The 23,933-nt window shown below is 43.5% G+C and overlaps 1 protein-coding gene across 13 annotated transcripts in view; it reads left to right on the forward strand.

Moving 5' to 3' along the window:
• KMT2C (lysine methyltransferase 2C) overlaps positions 1-23,933 on the forward strand; it is a 272,443-nt gene that overhangs the window by 227,368 nt on the left and 21,142 nt on the right. For all 13 annotated transcript variants that reach the window (XM_046020447.1, XM_046020451.1, XM_046020450.1 and 10 more), the window contains 10 exons: positions 200-382; positions 747-2,627; positions 3,070-3,362; positions 4,838-6,663; positions 7,740-7,851; positions 10,858-10,936; positions 12,490-12,553; positions 14,450-14,682; positions 17,172-18,839; positions 23,241-23,453. In XM_046020447.1, the coding sequence (XP_045876403.1) occupies positions 200-382; positions 747-2,627; positions 3,070-3,362; positions 4,838-6,663; positions 7,740-7,851; positions 10,858-10,936; positions 12,490-12,553; positions 14,450-14,682; positions 17,172-18,839; positions 23,241-23,453 (6,552 nt within the window). The remainder of the gene's footprint in view (positions 1-199; positions 383-746; positions 2,628-3,069; positions 3,363-4,837; positions 6,664-7,739; positions 7,852-10,857; positions 10,937-12,489; positions 12,554-14,449; positions 14,683-17,171; positions 18,840-23,240; positions 23,454-23,933) is intronic.

Raw genomic sequence — 23,933 nt, forward strand, 5'->3', positions numbered from 1 at the left:
AAACCCATCCTCCGCTGAGGTGACGTGCGGTAAACGTGGGGGAAGACGGGGCCATGTCCAGAGGCTTCACATGAGGGCCTGGAGGCTCTTTTCAACTCTTTAACCCAACTTTTTCATATAAAGTTTACCATAGTTTTACTTTGTTTCGAGAAACATGTTATATTTGTTGGAGTATAACTTCCTACTTATTTTTTCAAAGCAAAAAGCCCGAGACAACAGAGCTGCTTTACGCATTAATAAAGTGCAGATGTCCAATGACCCGCTGAAGAGGCAGCAGCAGCAGGACAGCGTCGATCCCGGTTCTCGCGTCGACTCGGACCTCTTTAAAGACCCATTAAAGCAGCGAGAATCTGAGCATGAACAGGAATGGAAATTTAGACAGGTGTGTGTTTTTGTTTTTAATAATTTCCTTCTAAGTTTCATTTTTACTGTTTGAGAGGAGAGCAGTTCATGCCATTATTTCAGGAGATAGTTCTTATTAGAGTGTGAAAATGAGGTGAAAACTAGGCTTCCCTTCCTCAGTAAGCTCCGTAAGTGGATGTGGGGAGTTCCCGGAAACATCGCAAACAGCGTGTTGCGGTCAGCGTGAGCGGGGTGCGCGGCGTGCTCTCGGCTCCTCTTCGGGAGTTTGTATTCTGGTGACGGATGACATCAAACAAATGAATTTTCTTTCGCATTTTTCCTCCTCTGACCATTACGTTCTTTTTTCTCAACCGTGCGATCGCTTTCTCTTTCCTGCCCCACAGCAAATGCGTCAGAAGAGCAAGCAGCAGGCTAAGATAGAAGCCACGCAGAAGCTCGAGCAGGTCAAGAACGAGCAGCAGCAGCAGCAGCAGCAACAGCTCGGGGCGCAGCCCCTCCTGGCCCCGTCCGGCTCGGACACACCCAGCAGCGGGATGCAGAGCCCCCTGACCCCCCAGCCTGGCAACGGAAGTGTGTCTCCCGCGCATTCCTTCCATAAAGACCTGTTTGCGAAGCAGCTCCCCGGCACCCCCACCTCTGCGCCATCAGATGACGTGTTTGTAAAACCACAGGCCCCTCCTCCTGTGGCAGCCCCCGCCCGCGGGCCGCTGCAGGAGGGCCTGCCGCAGCCTCAGGCGTGTCAGCCCGCCTCCCCGCAGGTGTTCTCGCCGGGATCCTCTCACTCCCGACCGGCCTCTCCAATGGATCCTTACGCGAAAATGGTTGGTACCCCAAGACCACCTCCTGGGGGCCATAGTTTTTCCAGAAGAAACTCTGCTGCGCTGGGGGACAGCTGTGCCCCTCTGCCTTCAGTCTCTAGGCCTGCTCAGATGAGCGAAACAACAGCAAATAGGCCGTCCCCAGTCAGAGATGTATGTTCCTCCACAGCGAATAGTGACCCCTATGCAAAGCCTCCAGACACACCTAGACCCATGATGACAGATCAGTTTCCCAAACCCTTGGGCCTCCCCCGATCCCCTATAGTTTCCGAACAAACTGCAAAAGGTCCTCTCGCAGCTGGAACCAATGATCACTTTACTAAACCACCTCCGAGGACAGATGTATTTCAAAGACAGCGGATAGCTGACCCATACGCACGACCCTTGTTGACACCTGCACCTCTTGATGGGGGCCCTGGACCTTTTAAGACTCCAATGCAGCCCCCTCCATCTTCCCAGGATCCCTACGGATCAGTGTCACAGGCACCAAGGCGATTGTCTGTTGATCCTTATGAAAGGCCTGCTTTAACACCAAGACCTGTAGATAACTTTCCTCATAACCAGTCAAATGACCCATATAACCAGCCTCCCCTAACCCCACATCCAGCGATGAATGAATCTTTTGCTCATCCTTCAAGGGCTTTTTCCCAGCCTGGAACTGTATCAAGGCCAACATCTCAGGACCCATATTCCCAACCCCCAGGAACTCCACGACCTGTTGTAGATTCTTATTCCCAACCCTCAGGAACATCTCGCTCCAATCCAGACCCTTACTCTCAACCTCCTGGAACCCCCCGGCCCACCACGATTGACCCTTATAGTCAGCAGCCACCAACCCCGAGGCCGTCTACACAGGCAGACTTGTTTGTTACATCTGCCGCTAATCAGAGGCATGCGGATCCGTATGCCCATCCCCCCAGAACACCGAGACCTGGGATTTCTGTTCCTTACTCTCAGCCACCAGCAACACCAAGGCCAAGGATTTCGGAGGCTTTTACTAGGTCCTCGATGGCAAGACCAGTCCTCATGCCAAATCAGGATCCTTTCCTGCAAGCAGCACAAAATCGAGGAGCAGCTTTATCTGGCCCGTTGATAAGGCCACCTGATACATGTTCGCAAACGCCTAGGCCACCTGGACCTGGTATTTCAGACACGTTTAGCCGAGTCTCCCCATCTGCTACTCGTGACCCCTATGATCAGCCTCCAATGACTCCGAGATCTCAGTCTGACTCTTTTGGAACAAGTCAAGTCACGCATGATACTGTTGACCAGTCGAGGCCTGGCTCGGAGGGGAGCTTCAGTGCGCCTTCACACTCTCCGATGACTTCGCAAAGCCAACAGTTTGCCGGTGTCTCCCATCTTCCTGGACCTGTACCCACTTCAGGAGTCACTGATACACAGAATACCGTAAATATGTCCCAAGCAGAGACAGAGAAACTGAGACAGGTAAAAACGCATCATATCTTCTCAGGTGTTTTAAGTGTATTATTTGAGAAAGCTGTTCATTTCACAAACTGAGTAATTTCTACACAGATGTTAAAGTTTATCTTTGTAGTTTGTCATACTGCAAAGAAAAAGGAAATTGATAAAATTAATGCAGTTGAATTTGATACAATTCTGCATGTTATTTTTGATCTTCATAAATTTGGGAATTTTTAAATATGAAAACGTTCAATTTTATGTTTCTTGTGTGGCGAGGAAAAGGACCCAGATTATTACTTTGTTCTTCTAACCTGTTGAATAGTTAAGTACATGTGGTGTTTTCTCAAAGTTGTGAACACTGAGATATTTTAAGCATCACCACAGTCACATATTGGAAGTATTTGGACTTAAAAAGCCATCCGTTCATTGTTAGAACTCCCCGTGACTGTCGTTTCTTTCCCTCCAGCGGCAGAAGTTACGTGAGATCATCCTCCAGCAGCAGCAGCAGAAGAAGATGGCAGGCCGACAGGAGAAGGTGTCGCAGGACCCCGCGGCGGTGCCTCACTCGGCGCCCTTGCCGCGCTGGCAGCCCGAGAGCGTCAGCCAGGCTTTCAGCCGGCCTCCACCCCCCTATCCCGGGAACATCACGTCACCCGTTGTCCCTTCTCTAGGACCCAGATACGCAGTTTTCCCAAAAGATCCACGTGGCCCCTATCCTCCTGATGTTACCGGTATGGGGATGAGGCCTCATGGATTCAGGTAATGCTTTTAATTTCATGCCACATTTAAACTGCTAGAAAGGAATAGAAAAATGAAGCTACTGCTGAGATGCTGTTAATACTTTTTTTTACTTTTTGATTCCTTTGAGATATAACCAGTGTTATTTTCCACTAATGAGAGGTCATGGAGTTTTGTTTTTTGTTTTTTTTTTAACCTCGGGAGAACTCTGTAGACTCTTAAAACCCTCCCTCAGTTATTAAGTATCGACTGTTAGGGTTACATTGTAGCCACAGGCAAGCAGCTCATCAGTCCCTTGGATCTGTAGCCTTTGGTGAAAGCTTTCTGGATTGTGATGAGTGAACATTGTCCTTGCCACAAGTTTTACATTTTAATGTGCTTTGTAAATAACTGGAGATTTCCAAATTGATGGGCTGTTTTCCTCTAGGAGCTTTTCTTGATGAGAGAGGGTTGTACAGGAAGCAGCATCGTTTCTTTTGAGTGAGGGAGTGGCTGGTATGAGGGTCAGTCCCAAACGTGGCGCAGTAGAGAGTTCTTTAGGACATGCTTTGGTTTGGTCATGTCTGTTTTTTCAGTCTAATACCTATCTCCATGATAGTCTTAACCTGATTTTCCTTTTTTCTTCCTCAGTTATTATTTATGCCTGTTGTTTTCTTTGATATTTACTTATAACTTGCCTTTAGTTCTTTTTAGAATGAGGTATAGTATAAATAATAAAAATAGTCCTATAATTTATTCATCTACTAAGTTTTTACAGGTAATGCCTAGCCTTCTTTATCTCTTACTGCCTCCTGTCATCATTCCTTTTAAGCAAATAGATCAATCAGTCTTTTCAGTCATCATACCCATGCCTTTGTCTTCTCAAGACCAGAGGCCTGGAAGTCTCTCCAGTATGGGCCCCTTGGTGGCTCAGGCATTAGGCATCTGCCTTCGGCTCAGGTCATGATCCCAGGCTCCTGGGATAGAGCCCCGCATCAGGCTCCCTGCTCAGCAGGAAGCTTGCCTCTCCCTCTCACACTCCCCCTGCTTGTGTTCCCTCTCTCACTGTGTCTCTCCCTGTTGAATAAATTTTAAAAATCTTAAAAAAAAAGTCTCTCCAGTATAATTTGTTAGACCACCTGTTTTCTTCAAGCATCCCCCCACCCCATATCAGCCTTTCCTTACTTAAATAAGGGAAAAAGGGACTCTTACTCTAGTAGTGTTACGCTTATTTCCGAACATTTGATTGCATCTGCTTACTGTCAGTTTGTTTATGTTGTCTTAGATTATGTGCCTTTAGAGCTCGGATGTGGTGAGCAGTGTAGGGTACTTAGCACAAATTACTTGTGTGTAGATACTTTGTAGGTGCTTTCTAATGATGATAATTTTGATTTGCTGAGTCGTTGTATTTGGCAACATTAATTTTGTATGTGAGTTTAACCTAAAGCCGTTCCTTTTTCAACCTAACTCTAAATTCAACATGATTCTTAATATTAACAATTTGCTTTTTTTTTTAGATTTGGATTTCCAGGAGGTAGTCATGGTACCCTGTCAAATCAAGAACGCTTCCTTGTACCTCCTCAACAAATACAAGGATCCGGGGTTCCTCCACAGTTGAGAAGATCGATATCTGTGGATATGCCGAGGCCTTTAAATAACACACAGATGAATAATCCCGTTGGCCTTCCTCAGCATTTTCCACCACAGAGTCTGCCGGTTCAGCAGCATAACATACTGGGCCAAGCATTTATTGAACTGAGGCACAGGGCCCCTGATGGAAGGCCACGGCTGCCCTACGCTGCTTCTCCCGGCAGTGTCATAGAGGTACCTTCTCATCCAAGACATGGAAACTTCATTCCCCGGCCCGACTTTGCAGGCGCTAGACACACAGAGCCCTTGAGACGACCTTCTCAAGGTCTACCAACTCAGCTGCCTTTGCATCCAAATTTGGAACACGTGCCACCATCTCAGCAAGACCAGGGTCATCCTGCGCATCCATCGTCTGTGGTCATGAGGTCTCTAAGTCATCCCTTAGATGGAGAATTTTCAGAGGCCTCTTTGTCAACATGTACACCAGGGGAAACAACGTCTGATAATTTACAGATGACCACCCAGTCTTCTGAAGGTCTTGAAGAAAAACTTGATTCTGAGGACCCATCTGTGAAGGAACTAGATGTTAAAGATCTTGAAGGGGTTGAAGTCAAAGACTTGGATGATGAAGATCTTGAAAATTTAAATCTAGATACAGAAGATGGCAAGGGAGATGAATTGGACACTTTAGGTAATTTGGAAACTAATGATCCCAACCTGGATGACCTCTTAAAGTCAGGAGAATTTGATCTCATTGCATACACAGACCCCGAACTTGACCTAGGAGACAAGAAAAGCATGTTTAATGAGGACCTAGACCTTAATGTTCCGATTGATGATAAGATGGACAATCAGTGTGTATCTACTGAACCAAAAAAAAAGGAGCAAGAGGACAAAACTGTGGTTCCTCCTGATAAACATTCTCCATGGAAAAAATCCACGAGTACCAGTGAGATAAAAACAGAAGTACTATCTCCGAATTCGAAAGGGGAAACCAAATGTGAAAGTGAGAAGAGTGATGAGAGTAAGGATAATGTTGACCCTCCCTGCTCACAGGCTTCTGCTCACACAGACGTACATGATGGGGAGAAGGCTTCCTTGCAGTCCTGTGACACAGACCTACTTGAGAAAAGAGCTAATCGAGAAACTGCTGCTTCCGACACAAGTGGTGTTCGTGGCTCCGCTCAGCTGCCTGCTGAGGATGTACTAAACTCCTGCGGCATAACTGGATCAACTCCAGTTCTCTCAAGTTTACTTGCTAATGAAAAATCCGATAATGCAGACCTTAGGCCGTTAGGGTCTCCACCACCAACTTTGCCGGCCTCCCCGTCCAGTCATGTGTCGAGTTTGCCGCCTCCTTTGATGACACCACCTGGTCACGTTTTGGATGGTACCGTGAATTCTAATGTGGCGGTTGTCTCTAGAGTAAACCATACTTTTCCTCAGGGTGTGCAGGTAAATCCAGGATTCATTCAGGCTCAGTCAGCAGTTAATCATGGGTTTGGGACCGGAAAACCTACAAATCAAACTGTGCCTCTAACAAATCAGTCTGGTACCAGCGGCATGTCTGGACCCCAGCAGCTACTGGTCCCTCAGACGTTAGCCCAGCAGAACAGAGAGAGGCCCCTCCTTCTAGAGGAACAGCCTCTGCTTCTACAGGATCTTCTGGATCAAGAGAGACAAGAACAGCAACAGCAGAGACAGATGCAAGCCATGATTCGTCAGCGGTCAGAGCCGTTCTTTCCTAATATCGGTAGGAATTCCCTTGGATTTCAGTAACTGCTGTGGGCATTCGGGTGGTATGCAGTAAGCTTCCAAGATTGCGGTATTAAAATTACATGTGGACCAGAGCAGTGAGGGTCATATTTTTGTTCCTTATTCAGCTTTAAGATGAAAGCAGTTAAGAGTTTTAGATTCCTCCCGGGGATCAAGAGATTCAAAGCTCTGAGTTTCAGACCTTCTCACTTTTACTACCTATGCTGTTGTTTAACAGAAATTAGACTCGTCTCCTTTGGTTCCCTCTAACCATTATTACCATGTCTTTCAGAGTCATTGAAAGATGAATTTAAAGAAACTATGATAAAAATAATGTGTTTGGTGCACGATAAATGCTTGGCAAAGTTTTTCACATAAAGCTCTCTCTCTTATTTCCAATACCTTATTAATTTGGAAAACAAAAACCAAAACCATAAAATAGCGAGTACCAGAGTGTCTCCAGCAGTAAGACACTGCCATCAGAGTCCACATGTCAAAGGAACGCTTCCTTCTAAACAGGAAAACTGACATTCTGTCTGTAGTCATTACCGATTTTATCATGGCGGGGGGGTGGGGGGGCATTTCTTTTTCATCTGTATGCAAAGAGGTCTTTTTTTTCAGTAACCTATCTTTATTGCAAAGGTATACCCTTAAGAAATAGATAGATTTTTCTTTTAAAAAGCAATAACTAGGCTTTGTGGAATTCCGTAGTATCGGAAATAACTGCAGTTTCTTGTTCATGATGTTGCATTTGGATGGGAAGGAATTGCATTGCTTTAGATCGTGGCTACCATCGTCCTTAAATGTGGCAAGCTTCTCGCTCTGATTTTTGTACAACTGAGGTGGGCGAGCTTATGCAAATAGAGATTATTGAGATGAGATCAGATTCAGGATGAGGTTTTTACTATCTCATAATTCCTCACCCAGTACCGAAACCTGTAACAGTGATTATTATAATAAGGAATAATAAAAGTGTGTAAATTATATGATGTTTGTGATAGTTAAATTACCTCTTAGTGTTACTTGAACCCCAAGTAATATGAAATAAATAACTTTAAAATATTTCTTCTTTAGATTTTGATGCAATTACAGATCCTATAATGAAAGCCAAAATGGTGGCCCTTAAAGGCATAAATAAAGTAATGGCACAAAACAATATGGGCATGCCACCAATGGTTATGAACAGGTAGGTAAAGATGTTTCTCGTTTTTACTGTGCATCAAGAAGTACATGAATTATTACTAGGTCTTAGAAAAAGCATATAGTAACTCAAACACCTGTAGCCTAGGAATGAAAATAAATACTTAAGTTGATTGTGATATCAGCTGGATATGGTCAAATGTAAAATGTTTTAGGAATGTAAGGATTAATTTTAAGGTTAACATAATAAAACAATAGGGAAAGGTCAGATGGTTGACTTGATTAATCCAGGCATTTAAGTGTGTTCTTTTAAGTACTTTTAGAATAATCTAACTGAAGGCTGCCTGGGACAGAGATCTTCCATCCAAGATGGAGGAAGGCGAGAAGATGAAACAGGAAAATAGAAATTGAACTGTTCTGTTGAGAAAAGAAGAGAGCTTACTTAAGCCTGTGAACATTTTTTATTCCATCAAAGGAACAATGCAGAGAAAAAAGTGGGACATTTCAGTCAAGATCCTCAGTGGATAAGACAACTATGAATTCATTTCTAAAATAAAATGTCCCCAAACTGAATTTGAATCAAGAAAGAAAAAGTCAGGATGGTTGAAAGTTAGCAGTTAGAGAATTTATCTTTTCACGGTTAGCAGAAAAGTGGAAATTATGCATTAAATAGGACTATAAGAGTTGTGAGACTCTGGATTTCTGAAATTAGAGTACTTACACCCCCGAAGGTATATTAGGTAACCGCTGGACAGTCTTTCTCAAGTTCTGTTTATGGACCGCCGTCAGAATTACGCGGTATTTTTTTTTTAAGTCAGGTTCCTGAATCAGAATGTCTGGAAATGGTGCTGGTGTATCCGTATTTTTGATGAGCACCAAGAATTATTCTGAAGTGTGTTGCGATTGAGAATCTCTGTCAGTAGAGTAGGCATGGGGCCTCAGTGTAGCCTAATGACCTTGTTGAAGACCTGTTTTTCACAAAATTATGGATGATTATGGAACTGAATACAAAACCTACATGAATTTAAGATAAACATGTTATTTCAGGTAAACGGGGAATCCTTAAAGGTATAGTTCTTTTCAGTTGTTGAAATATTTGGAAGTGGTCAAGAAACACTATTGAGATCAAAGTAAAAGTAGTTTCTAGTGCTTTTCATTCTTACACAGCATCTATTAGCACATTTTCTCTATCACAGGGGTTTTTAAACTTTTTTTTCATGAACATTATTGACATTCTAGTGAAGCCTTTGAATTACTTCTCAACATTTGATAAGCAAAACCAAAAAATGTAGTATTTAAAGAATCAATTCTATTTAAAATACAGTTATTTAAAATTTATGGTATGTGTGCTTCTTAGTACATTAACAGATTTAGCAATAGGTCTAATAACTACCATTATTTCATAGTATGTAATGATGCACCTAAGTGACCAAATGAGGTACGTGTAGCAACTTTTGTTATGAAAGTAATGCAAATTCTACTGATGATAAAGTCGTGGTACTTCTAATAATAGTGTAGTTTGCTGCTGTCGTCAAAATAGAAGGAAAAGTTCATTTCATTCAGCACTTAGTTTCAGGTAGGGACCCCAAGTTAAAAAAAAACCGAGAGCCTCAGAACGAGACCCCTGATCTTTCAGTGTGGGCACCTCTACCAGCGAGAGACACGTTGGTACATTAGTTAATTTACAGAATGTTGTTTGCTCTTCTGCTAAGTGCTTTGAAGAAGAGGAGATAGTCTCTCCCTCAAGCCAGGGGCTGTGGTGACTGAGGATGGTTGTGAGTGGTATTTGGATCCAGAGATCATTCCAGGTCAGGGCTGTAGTGGGGACAGGAGGTTGATACATAAATTTAAAAAAAGAAAAAAACTGAGTAAAAAATTAAAAAGCATATGTTCTAAACAGTAACAGTACCTAAGTATTCATATGTAATATTTGATATATAATTTGGAAATTATGCCTGTTATATCAAAGCATTTGGCAACTGGAGGAAGTGTTTTCATTAAAGCAGTAATGTTTCTATGAAGTTTTTATAGCTCTATTTAGAGTCACATTTTGTCAAACATTTTTATTTATTGAGAGAGAGAAAGGGCATGTGCTTAGTGCGTGGGGCAGAGGGGGAGGAGGAGAGCATCGTATGCAGGCTCCAAGTGCAGCGCTGGGCTCTATCTCATGACCCTGAGATCCTGACCTGGGCCAAAATCAAGAGTCAGACAATTAAGGGGCCGAGCCCCTCAGGTGCCCCCAGCAGACGTTTTTAACCATATAGCCTTGTTCTTGGTTAGTGACTAATTTTTGATTTGCCTTAACATTAGATACAGAAATGTACAAAAATGTATGAAACTTCTAAGTTGAGATACATTTTTTGTTTTGAAATACAAAATAAGCTACTAATTATTTTCTTATAAGAATAATTGACTTCGTTTATATTAGTTTTTGGTGTACAGCCATAGTGATGGGGTATTTATCTACATTATGAAATCGCCACTTATCACCAATAAGTCTGGCTACCATCTGTCACCATACAGCACTGTTAAAGTGTCAGTGACTGTGTTCCCTCTGCTTTACATTCTCACCTCCCTGTTGCTTACTCATTCTTGTTTTGTAGCTGGAAGATTGTACCTCTTCATCACCTTCCCCATTTTGTCCATTCCCCACCCCCTGCCAGTAATAATTGGAACAAGAAATAATTTTCTAAGAATGTATGTAGGAAATGAAGACTTGAATAAATTGTATTTTAAGGCATAGCGAGTCCTGTAATCGAGCGTGAAACCCCAGGAGCAGCCTAGCTGGCTTCCTGTCCCAGCTGCTTGGTCCTTGGGGTGGAAGTTAAGTAACCTCTGAATCTCCTGTAATCATGGATGGGGGTAGAGGGAGTCCACACTTCAGAGCTGCGGGGTGAGGACCCAAGGGGGGCACACACCACGAAGTGGGACTTTCGTACGTGGCTTTGATGCCACTGCTCTCTCTCCCCTGGAAGAGGAAAGCGTTAAGCACTTACAATAGTTTTCACTCTAAATGCTCGTCATTTTGATACTTAGAACTTCCTTTTCACAGGTTTCCCTTTATGGGCCAGTCGGTGACTGGAGCGCAGACTGGTGAAGGTCAGAGTCTCCTCCCCCAGGCAATCTCGCAGGTACTGCTGCTTGTCACTAGTCACCCGAGAGGGGACACTTTCCTGGGTTTCTCACCAAACCCTACTCTTTAGAGTGAGTCCACTTTTAGAAAACAGTAGAAACCTTAAAACATTGTCAGAGTACATTCTCAGCTCAGCAGAAATAAAGATGTTCTACTACTTTTTAAAGGAAAGCCAAACTGAGGTTAAGAAATAGAGTTTCTGAAAAGGACCTCTCTGTTTATGAGTTAGAAAGTCACTTGGAGGAAAACCAAATGCTTCAGGTTTTGGGTTTTGCTTTTATTTACTTTCAACTCTGCAAGAACATTTTCATGTCCTACATTTTGGGATTAATCCATGACACGTGGAACTGCGAAATACAGACTCAGGTCATTCTCCTTGGCTGTCGGTAGTCCTGTTCTACTCTTTAGTCCTTGGGTTAACTTAGTTTTTAAAGATATTTTCCATTCATAATAATCAGATTTTTAAGTGTAATATTTAAATGCCCAGTGTCAAGCAATGTCCAGAAAAATAGAACTGTTCATTTTATAAGGTGCTTTTTCTTGTCAAGTTATCTGCCTACAAAAAAAAAAAAAAAGGAGAAAGCTACTTACTGTATGTCTTTTGAAATTTTCTTTTTTGCCGTGACAGTTGTGCCTTAGGTTTACTATGCTGATAATTATATTCTTTTCATTATTAAAAGAAGAGAGAGGCACCATCTGATAACAGTGGAGCAAGCCTAGACTTCATAGCGGAGTTTAAAAAAAAAAAATCTCAGTTCCACTATGAATTTACTGTGCAACACTGGTCAAGTTCTTTAACCCGTTTTCTGATCTGTCAAATGTTACACCACACACTTCGCACTGTTACAAGGATTTCATGAAGTGCTCTGGCTGCTAGTAACGTTCATAATTGTTACCTGCGGTGCAGCGCATGTCTAACAGAACTTGTAACAACTGAGTAAATGTTATTTTCAGAGTTAATTTTATTTATCAGACGGTTGCCAGGGAATTGTTAGCTTAATAACTATTTATTCAGTCTCCCTGGAAGAAATAAGATACGTAATTAGAAAATAAGACTAATATTTTTAATAATTGTATATTTATTATTTGTGCATGTTAGGGACAGTACTTCTTGTTTGTAAGTAACTGTGTTATAGAGTGAATTTAGTAAATTTGGAACCCATATTTATATCTTAATTACAGAAAAAGCCAGGTAGATTTCATCAAAAAGTGGGATTTTATGTGGGTCTCTAGCTAAGTACTAATGATATTTGACTTGCCCTAATATCATATTTCTGATGAGTAATCCCTTACCTCAAACGTACTTGTTTTTCAACTAAAGTCTAGAAAATAAAACAGTTCAGAGATAGCTTTAAATTTTCAGAAATCTGTCACTACAAAGTTCGTCCTACTTTTTAAAAAAATCAAAGCTTTAAAGGTGTCTTAGGAAATTAAGGGGGTTTTTCCTTCCATTTCTTTTTCTTTCTTTTTTCTATTTCTTTTTTTTTTTAAGTTTTTCCCCCTTTAACTGAAATGTGGAATAAACCTATTTGTAAATTTTACTTATTTTAGGATGGCAGTATAACACATCAGATTTCTAGGCCTAATCCTCCAAATTTTGGTCCAGGCTTTGTCAGTAAGTATAAATCTAATAAGTTATGTGTTCTCTGGGGATTGCTTGTTTGCGCTATATTTGTGTTCTTCTAAAAAAAAAAAAAAATTGGAGATAGTGTAGATGTGTTATTTGAAGTCTAAGTGCCCTCATCTTTTATGGAACATCACTGCCCTGTTAGACATCTGTTCCTGTAGGCATGTGTTTTCATTGCTCTTTTTCTCTGTGCATGAAGAATTCTAGTTAGAGATCAATATTTTAATACAGAAAAACCATCTTCCCCATTCTCTTCAATATTATTGCTGTTTTTATATATAGATTGGGCACTTTACAACCTGTAGAATTAAACCACTTCTTGTTCTAATGACTGTCTGCCTCAGTGACGAGGACGCTAAATGGGAACAACGAAGGGAATGTGCTTAGCAATAAGATGGGTTAGCAGCATGGTGTGAAGGTCAAGGATGCAGGACGCCGTGGAATCCTTTCTAGTTACCTTCAGGGGTCCCAAGGTGGTTCAGGATAGTGTTTACAGTTCTCCCCAAACTGAACCTTTCTGAAATCTTCAGACTGTTTAGCTAACTTTTTTTTCACCATTATTTTTCATTTTGCTCACCTCTGCTCTCCTGGTTCCAGAAACCAGAAAGGCTTTCCTTGCGGTAGGTCTCATTCTACCAGAAGCAGAACTTCTGAAATCTTGTGAAAAAGCCTGTTCTTGAAAAATGCCCTTCAAATTTAGTAGACTAGATTTCAAGTTCATACATATACTGGAACTTCTGGGTTTAGGAACAAACCCAAAGTCTAACCTTTTGAAATTAACCCCTGTATTTAATCATAATTATAATTTGAGCACATATTTGCATTAAAAAGTATACTACTATAACCAACTGGCTTTTTCTGGCTTTATTGTGCCCATTGGCATTGGTTGGATTCTTATTGTAATGACAATATTCTGTTATCATTGATGTAATTTTTCAGCTAATGTCCTTCTTGGAATTGTATTTATTCATTTCTTTGTCTTACAGTGAGTCAAAAAGGTATATTTTGAATTTTACTACCATAAGATGACTTTTTTTTTTTTTTTTTTTTTTTTTTGGGGTTCTGGCATCAGTGCGTAAAGTGCCCTTAAAGAATAAACAAAGAATATTGGTACAAATGAAGAGATATCACTATTTGGGGAGATATTTATGACAGTCATAAAAATAGAAAAGATTTTACCTGGTTAATAATAATTCCATACCTTAGCTTATTTATAGAAATATAAATTACAAAATTCATAAAAGTTACCAATGTTTTTAACTTACGGATTTCCTTTATAAAACATAGACTTCATGTTGGTCCCTTCTAAGAGTTTATGTTCCCTTCCTCAAAGCTTAGGATATTTTTTCACTTTTAAGAAGTAGGAAAAACCTTACAAACAGGAAAATTAGCATGGGAAATGATACCTAATCCATGCATTGGTAATAGTATATACCTTTGTTTCTTCAAAACAAAGCATTTCCAAAAATGTCTTTTAAAAAAACCCAAATATTTATATTCTGTAAAGTCGAATTAATACAATACACAAATAACTTAATAGATAGGTTGGCATGTGGGTTAGAGAATTTCATAATTCAGTAGTGAAAAGCATTCCATTAGATAAAAGTCTTCTGTTTTTCAAAGATTGGATTTACAGTGTTTCTAAGTATGAAGTTAACACGTGTACTAAGAACATGCATTTTTTTGGTTTCCTAAAATAAATACTTTTCTTAAGTCTCCTATTTGATAGTTACATTGTGGTCTAATATTTAGTATTATGTTTTCATGACACCCATTACAAGGTCATGGTGAAACTGCATATCCTTACAGAATGGATGTGTGTAGCTTCTGCATTGTTAGATCTTTTAGGAAATTAACACAGGTGAACTTCTCACTCTTTCCTAGATGACGCACAGCGTAAGCAGTATGAAGAGTGGCTTCAGGAGACCCAACAGCTTCTTCAGATGCAGCAGAGATATCTTGAAGAACAAATTGGTGCCCACAGGAAATCTAAGAAAGCCCTTTCAGCAAAACAGCGTACTGCCAAGAAAGCAGGGCGTGAGTTTCCAGAAGAGGATGCAGAACAGCTCAAGCATGTTACTGAACAGCAAAGCATGGTTCAGAAACAGCTAGAACAGGTAATTTGAAGCATTCTGGGTGTTCTTTTTCATATAGGATGTTTTGATTATTTCTTCTCAATATTTCAGCCTTAAAATACATTGGTGTATTTTATGTAAAAGATGTATCCTTAAAATGAAGCCCCCCCCCCTTTTTTAGATTTTATTTATTTATTTGAGAGAAAGAGTACATGAGCACAAGTGGGGTGGTAGGGAAGGGTAGAGGGATGGGGAGAAGCAGGCTCCCTACCGGGCTTAATTTCAGGACCCAACATCGCAACCTGAGCCAAAGGCGGACACAACCCTCTGAACCACCCAGGTGCCCCAAATGAAACCATTTTGCTTTTACCTTCCATTAGAAACCAAATGCTTCTCAAAATGCTCATACTGAAATAACAGTTATACTTAAAAAGAAGCAAAATTTAAATTTTTATTTAAAGTAAAATAAGAGTAGTGTTCAAAATGGGTTAAGAGCCCATTTGTAGGAAGTACCCAAGTGAATTAAAATTTGGGTTCACCTAAAAACCTGTGTACAGGTATTTACAGCAGCTCAACTCATACAGTCTCCAAAAACCGGGGATGGCAGGTGTCCTTCAGTGCTGAGCAGTTGAACACACTGTGATGTGTTCCTGCACTGAAGAGGACACGGCAGTGAAAAAGAAGAGCTGGACGGACCTCAGGAGCCTCATGCCGAGTGAAGGAAGCTAACCTCGGAGGGTTAGGTACACATTCCGCTTACAGAACATTCTTGATGTGACAGAATGACAAGGATGGACAATGTTCAGTGATTGCTGGGGCTTAGGGTTGGAAGGAGGCTCTAACTCTAAAGGGGTGACATGACATTTTTTGGGGTGACAGAACTCTTCTGAATCTTGACTGCGGTGATGCCTACGCTAATCTCTGTGTGGTAAAGCTCATAGAATTGTACACCCAAGAAAATCTGTATTTCTTTTATCAATTTTAATTTTTTAAAGAAAAATGAGAAGTAATCCAAATTTTTTAAAAATTTTATTTATTCATTTGACAGAGATAAGGGGGGAAGCAGGCTCCCTGCTGAGCAGAGAGCCCGATGCGGGGCTCGATCCCAGGACCCCGAGATCATGACCTGAGCCGAAGGTAGAGGCTTAACTGAGCTACTCAGGCGCCCCGGTCCAAGTGTTAATAGTAGAAAAGGAGGAATCCAGGGTAGACTGACGTACCAAACACTCGGGTAAACACATTCCCATACGTCGTCTTACTAACCTTCTCTCCAACTTTCTGAAGAAGCTGGTGTTGTCACCATTTTACACTATAGTCTCTTGAGTGATCACAGTGTTGGGTGACATGTGGGCTCCTAGTTGATTACCGGGAGTAGGGTTTTTTGGCTCAGATGTCTCATCTCTAAGCGATAGCTACCACAATTACGTACCAGCAGTAAGGTGACTGTAATGTAAACCCTATTGTTTAAAACTAGGACAGTTCCTCTTTCTAAATTTACTCTATGGGTCCACGTTTGTTGCAAGTAAAAGTCTTTAATGATAGGTATTTCTTATAAAGTAATTTCAGCACTTTTATTGCCTCTGGTGTCTTTCTATAAATTCCTCATCATGAGAGCCTGGCTTTTGCGTATCCATGGATCAAATCCTATTTAGAAGCTAATACTGTGTTCAGAAAATGGAGCACATTGTCTGTGTATAGTTGCCACCAATCCAGTGCAATCTCAGGAAGATAAGCAACTGATAACACGTTTCAGAGTATTTTAAAATGTCATGGGAAAGGCGTGGATGACCCCCTTTCTGTGTTCTTAATACTGTTCGGGGTGCTTCTTGTGTACCCCCTATTGCTTCCCCAGTCCCACGGTCATTCCTCGGTTCCAGCCAGGCACCTGGTCAGGAAAGAGGAAAGTTGTACAGCTGTTGGAGACCCAGCAAAACCGTTATGTGCGGAGAACATGCTTTCTGTCTGAGAAACTGAAGAAAATAAGCTTAAAAACATGAGAACTGCTGGGCTTGGTGTCCCTAGGTAATAGGCATCCTGGGTAGCACCAGGCATCACGTCCCCCCTTCTGAGGACACGGGTTGCATCTTTGTTGAGACTGGTCCGTAGCTTCTGGAACATCGTGATGGTGCGATGGTTTTTGGAATGTATTAATGGACAAAAGTCAGTCATTGTATTAGTAGCCGATTAGGAACTTTTCAAAATACTACCTCAGAGGTGTTTTTTGTTTGTTTGTTTGTTTGTTTCAGAAGTTATACTTTGAGTATGTGATCCCTTAAATTGGAAGAGTTCCACCAATGCAGCCTTTCTGACCCGGGCGGGGTCACATACTCAAATTGTAACTTCTAAAAATAACTCCGAGGTAATATTGATCCAGTTGTTTGGTGATTTTGGCCACTGCCTAAGCAAAATAAAACACTTGTGCCTCTGCGAGATGTGCTTCATACATAACCCCGCGGTGCGCGCCAGCCAGTGATCGCGTTTGACCCCTGCGGTGTAGATACACGCGTAAGCCTGACTTCATGTGCTTCCAGATCCGCAAGCAGCAGAAGGAGCACGCCGAGCTGATCGAGGACTACCGCATCAAGCAGCAGCAGCAGTGCGCGATGGCCCCGCCTCCCGTGATGCCGGGCGTCCCGCCGCAGCCGCCGCTCGGCCCAGGTGCTGCCCCGCCGGCGCTGAGCCAGCCCGGCTTCCCCATGGTGCCACAGCCGCTGCCGCACGCAGCGGTCATTTCAGGCCACGCTAGTCCTGCCAGAATGCCTGGTTTGCCTGGGTGGCCGCCTCCCAGTGCCGCCGCCCACCTGCCCCTCAGTCCTGTGAGGATGCAGCCTCCCGTCGCCCAGTTACCAATCAGAACTTGCACACCGGCCCCGGGGACGGCGCCCGGTGCGAACCCACAGAGCGGGCCGCCACCACGGGTGGAGTTCGATGACAATAACCCGTTCAGTGAAAGCTTCCAGGAACGGGAGCGGAAGGAACGTTTACGAGAACAGCAGGAAAGACAGCGAATCCAGCTCATGCAAGAGGTGGACAGGCAGAGAGCTCTCCAGCAGGGCGGGGGCATGCAGCCTCACGGCCCGCTGCGCTCCCAGATGCCGTTCTACGGCTCCGAGCTGCCTTGTGACTTCCCCCCGCCTCCCAGGCCCCATCAGCAGTCCCCACAGCACCAACAGCAAATGGGGCCGGGCTCACAGCAGCCCGGTGTGCAGCCGGGCCCCATGAACTCCCCTCCCACTCAGGCTTTCCTGCAGACCGCCGAGCGAAGGCAGGTAGGAGCGCCCACCTTCGTTCCCGATTCGCCCTCAGTAGCCGGCGGAAGCCCGAATTTCCATTCCGTCAAGCAGGTGCACGGAGGGCTTCCCGGGGCCGGCTTCCCCCAGTCCCCCGTGAGGCCCCCGTTCCCACCTGCCCTCCCTGCGGCCCCCGCGGTGGCTAACAGCAGCCTTCCCTGCGGCCAGGACCCTGCTGCCACCCACGGACAGGGTTACCCGGGGTCGGCCCAGTCTCTCATCCAGTTGTATTCCGACATAATCCCCGAAGAAAAAGGGAAAAAGAAAAGAACGAGAAAGAAGAAGAAAGACGAGGATGTGGAATCCACCAGGGCGCCGTCCACCCCCCACTCCGACATAACGGCGCCGCCGACCCCGAGTGTGTCAGAAACTACCTCCACGCCCACGGTGAGCACGCCCAGCGAGCCGCTGCCGCAGCCCGACCCCGACTCCGCCGAGCCCGGCCGCCCGTCCACCCCGGGCCCGGCGGCCGGCCAGCAGGGTGTGGAACTGGAAAGCAAGCTGCCCCACAGCGACTTACCACAGGGAACCCCAAATCCACAGACGTGCGCCAGCCCGGAGGCAGAGAAGCTCTCCGTGGAAGCCGCCGCCGAGGAGGCCACACCAGAGGCGGCTCAGCCGCTGCAGCAGTGCCCGGGCCAGGACGGGCCTGAGCCCGGGGAGCAGACGGGGAGGAAGACAGAGGACAGAGCAGCGGCTGGGCCCGGCTCCTCGGGGCAGAGTCCTCCCCAGTCTGCTGGGACCCCCGCTGCCAAGGGAGAGTCGGGCAATGAACTTCTGAAACATCTGCTGAAAAATAAAAAATCATCTTCCCTCTTAAGTCAGAAACCTGAAGGCAGCTTTTGTTCTGAAGAAGACTGTGCAAAGGATAACAAACCAGTTGAGAGGCAGAACCCAGTCGAAGGATTGGTAAGTGTGCTCCCTGAAAACCACAACTCGCGTTTGCTGTTTGTTTTCATTTCTAGCCGCAGCAGATCGGTGCCAACCACCGTACTAATTTCAACAAGGCTTTGCAACTTTTTACTCTAAAAGACAAATTTTAATTTTGTTGTTTTTACTTCTGAGGAGCCCATGTTTTGACTCCCACCCATAAACCATATTAAGTAATAATTTGCTTGCTTTTTATTCAGAAATCAAAGACATGTACTAGTAATGCATTTCATATGTAACGTGCCTGTCAGCTGATGGTCACTGCAGTGAGATGATCTAACTGAAGCAAAAAGTAAACGTCTGTGTATCTTTATCGCAAATAAGTATGTGACGTCCGTTAACATCTTTGGAACGCAGAGGATTGCTCTGCACCCATTCATGCCCATGGGGACTCTCAGGGCTCTTGGAGTAACCCGTTTTGGGAATCGATTGTGTTACAGTGTGTTTAATACTTAATTTTATACAAATGGAATCTTACACTATTTTAAGTTACTATTTTATCTTTATAGTTTCCCATGTATCACTATTCTGCCCTTTTTAAGCTACAAAACACTGAGTTTGTCTTTTTTTTTTTTTTTTTTAATGGATGGAGAGGTAGTTCGTAAATATACCTTTATAGGATTCCATCCTCTGCATTTTCCTGAACTTCCTTAAGCTCTCAGCCGGGCTGGGTTTCCTGGGTGGCAGGAGTCGGTCTGCTCCCGTGCTCTCGCTTCCTTGCCGTCCAGCAGCCGCGGTGCCGTTGCTGCTCTGTTTGTAAAGCTTTCCCTGTAGCACTTCTCGTTGGGAGTTTACAATTTTCATTTTTTTTTTAAGTAAAGATTTTACTTATTTATTTGACAGACAGATCACAAGTAGGCAGAGAGGCAGGCAGAGAGAGAGGAAGGGAAGCAGGCTCCCCGCTGAGCAGAGAGCCCGAGGCGGGGCTCGATCCCAGGACCCTGGGATCATGACCTGAGCCGAAGGCAGAGGATTTAACCCACTGAGCCGCCCAGGCGCCCCTACAATTTTCATTTCTTAATTGAATGGGCTGAAGTGGTATATTTTGTTCAGATTTTCATTTTTAAGGTTGTTAATGAAGCCATTCTTGTAGCAAGTGTTGTCTTATTCTGTTTTCTCCTATTTGTGTGTTTGGCCATTTTGTAGAGTTTGTCTGCTGTCTTGATAGATTCAGGTAACTTCTGTAAACTTTACTGGTAACATTTTTTCAGTCCTGTTTGTCGCCACCAAACATGCCCAGTCTCTAACCACTTTCTCCACTGCATTCTGTCCCCTTAGGAATACCTAACTGCTTGCAATCCCCTTGAAGGCCTTTCTGAGTTCACCTTTCCACATGGGGCCATTTGCTGCTGTTTCTGCCTGTTGCTGACCTTTCTTTTTCACATCTGGCCAACGTCGTCTTTTCTTTTACAACTCAGTTCTAGAATCATCTTCCCTAGACCTTTCTCAGCTCAACCATCCGCAGATGTGCCGATGCACGTGCGTGTGCTCACATAGCAGTCTTTAGAATACCACTGCAACAGCTTCTTGAAGGGCAGAGGCTACGTCTTGAGCACCTTTGTATTCTCAGTACTTAGTACAGTATTAGCACTTAAGTACCCAGTGTATGGGATTGAAGTCTTAGTACTGATGATTATGTTGTATAGAGAGGATGTTATGATAGAGAAAAGAGTGAGGTCACTTGTAGATGTACACGTTTGGACTGTGTCACATATTCCCGTATCCGTTCAGGAGGGTGGCAAGGGGTCGGGTGCCTTATTACTAAGAGGAATGGTGCCTTACCATATTCTAGGTAGGTATCCTGTGCTGAGCAATTGCCCGAGATACTGTTTAGTCATGTGGCAGGAACACTTATTACCCCCAGTTTACAAATGATGAAATCCCGTTTACTTTCTGGTCACATGACAGGCAAAATTACTGTGGCGGTAGTTGGATAGACCAAGTTTTCATCCATGCTGAGTCTGCTTATTCACATGTGAGTTGGGGTTAGGAGAAGAGCTCCTTCCTGGTTGCTGTGCAGTGAGTGGTAGGGCCTTCCTGGGAGGTTTATGAGGTTCCTCCTCAGCTGGTATTAAGTTCGTGTGTCATCACTTACCAGGAGGGTGATCTGGGCAGGTTTGGCCCTTTCCGTACCTTGATTTCCTCATCTGTACACAGCAGGAGTAGTAGTATTCCCTATTATGTAGGGTTGCTGCAGGGATTAACAGTTAAAACACATTCTGCTGGTAATGTCTGGAAAGGTACATACCTTTGACCTACTGAATACAAATTGAGGAATCTGGCATAGGAATATAAAATTCTAAAATGTGCCAAGATGTAACCTCATGAATAGCTAGTATTCTATTAACAGATAAAAAATGAGAATTTCAGAGAAAGTAAGTTTAATACATTAGTTATTGATTAAATTATTGTTTCTTTAAGCTATATCTGAATGAGTTTTTCTTTTTTTCCATTTTTTTTTTGCAGCCGCTAAAATTTATGCTATATAAGGATGTTTAATGTCACGGGAAACAATGTGTCAGGCCACTAAAATAAAAGAAAATCAAGTGTGTCCATTGCGTTTTAACACAATGTATGTAGGCATAGGTAACAGACTGAACACAGATACATTAAAATGTTAACTTTTTATCTCGGGCAGACATTTGGATGATTTTTTAGCCTTTGTGCTCTCCTGTAATCAGAAGTATTCTTTGAAATGTGTAATGCCTGCTTTTTATGGTAATTGTGAGGGTTAGAGATAATGTCTGCAGTGCACTTAAAGTGCTTGACCCAAACGTACTTAATAAACAACTACCTTATTAATCCCTTATAACCCAGTAAGAAATTCTTAGGTCCTTGCTACTCAAAGGACAGCCCTTGGGGATCAGTAGCATTGAGCTTACCTGGGAACTTCTTAAGAAATGCAGAATGTTACTCTGCAGCACAGACTTACCAATCAGAATGTGTTCTTTAATGATAGCCACGGTGATTCTTAAGCATATGAATATGGAGGGGGCAGAATTTGAATATATCAGCATCAACTACAGGGCCTATTGAAACACAGGGCACTGGGCCTCACTCCTAGAGTTTCTCATTCAGGAGGTCTGGCCAGGGACCAGGGAAGATGCGTCTCTGGCCCGCACCACCCAGATTTACTGTTTTGCTGCTCTGGGACTGCTTTTTGAGAACATTATCTTGTCCTGGGATGGGTGGTCTGAGCCTGCTTAAGACGTTTTACCCTTTCTTTTTGAGCTTAGAATGGTTTTTACATTTTCAGATGGCTGAAAAAAAAAAATCTAAGGAGTAATATTTCATAACATGTGAACATTATATGAAATTCAAGTTCAGTGTCCGTGAATTTAAACGTTCATCGGACCACGGCCACACTTGTTCTCTGCTGAGTGCTCTGCCCGGGCAGAGAGTTGAGTGGTTACGACAGGTACTGTATGGACTACAGAGCCTGAAATGTTACTGGTGGGCTTTTTACAGAAAAAAATGTTGCCATACGTTGTCCAAGCCATTTAGAATAAAACTGGAAACTGTAATCTTCAAGCCCTCAATGATTTAGTGCAGAATACATCAAAATACGTGTAGCAACTCTAGTTACCTATCTAGCAAAGTGTAACTGTAACATTTAAAAACAATGGTCCCTAAAAATATTTCCATATTTTTAGGTATTGACAGCAGTACCTTTTAGAACCTCTTCAAGGACTGGTTTATTCTCACTTCTCCTTAGCCATTATGTAAAGAGAAAGGTTTAAATAAGGTGGGGGGGGGGCACTCATTTGCTAGCATGTGTGTAGTCCCTCTCGTGGACTTCAAGTATAGAGCCGTTATTGCACAGTCACATTTGTGACTGTGACCTAATTTGAATGACCAGCATTGGTTGTTTTTATTGATCCAAGGCTAGCTGTTCCTCTCAGTGAAGGTGCATAGGCTATGGACAGACCTTGTATTTCACCCATTCCTAAGGGGAACCCAAAAGAACTCCCGAGGTCCGCGGTGCAGGGGCTGTCATGGGCATCTGGCCAAGAGCACACCTTCCTCGCAGTCTCCAGAGAGCAGGACCAAGGAGCTCCGGTCTACACTGGCACCCGGTGGTCCCGCCTGAGGAGTAATGCTTGCTCTGAGAGAGAGAGTAGCCATATTAAGAATTCTGGTCTTTAAAAAAAGGAATTCTGGTCTTTCTGCAAGCTTTGCAGCTTACCGACTTCTGTACTTGAGAATAGTGTTTGAAAAGGGGATGATCAGTCAGAAAACAGACCGTAAGAGGCCACTGCCTTTCCTCGACTTGTAGGACCCGTTAGGAAGGTGTGTCATAGGACGGGACTGGATGAGCGTGCACTGCAGGAGCCGGCGCGCGCATAGTCCACTTACCTCTTGACCTTTCCAATTACTTAGCGAACGTTGGGGGCTCCGATGCAAGGTGCTTTTGGATGTGGCAACAACCAATTGCCAAAAACAGATGGAGGAAGTGAAACCAAGAAACCTCGAAGCAAACGGACTCAGAGGACAGGGGAGAAGGCTGCACCCCGCTCCAAGAAAAGGAAGAAGGACGAAGAGGAGAAACAAGCGATGTACGCCACTGCCGACACCTTTACCCACCTGAAGCAGGTGAGTCGCTCGGAGCAGCGCCTTTAAAAAGTCAAGGGAGGTGTCAAATGCGTTTTCAACCCTGTTAAACTGAAATTTTCTCTTTATCACCATATTTCTAAGTAAAGTAATTATAAAGATAAGTGATGTGTCAACAAGGAGTCTAGTAGATTTCCTGATTGCGAGCAAAACCGCACCATATCCTATTGGCGCCCGAAAATGTCAGTAAGACAGATGGATTGGTAGGTGACGGTCAGGATTTACTTGTGCTCAGAAGGAGCAGCCTCAGCACCAGGAGAAACTGTCTGTGTTACGTGTGACTCTGGATGCAAGGAAATGCAGCTGCCGGGCTCCCCGCAGTAAACTCTGTTCTTAAACCTTCGTGGTTGTCACAGAAGGTGGGAGACAGCCACTAAGAGTGCTACTGGGGGTACCTGGCCTCCCTTCACGCCCCGATTCTTGCTGAGCAAAGATAAGGAACATGTTTTTTCTTGTTAGATG

The sequence above is a fragment of the Meles meles genome, chromosome 10 (assembly GCF_922984935.1).
Source record: "Meles meles chromosome 10, mMelMel3.1 paternal haplotype, whole genome shotgun sequence".
In the NCBI taxonomy this organism is placed as follows: domain Eukaryota; kingdom Metazoa; phylum Chordata; class Mammalia; order Carnivora; family Mustelidae; genus Meles; species Meles meles.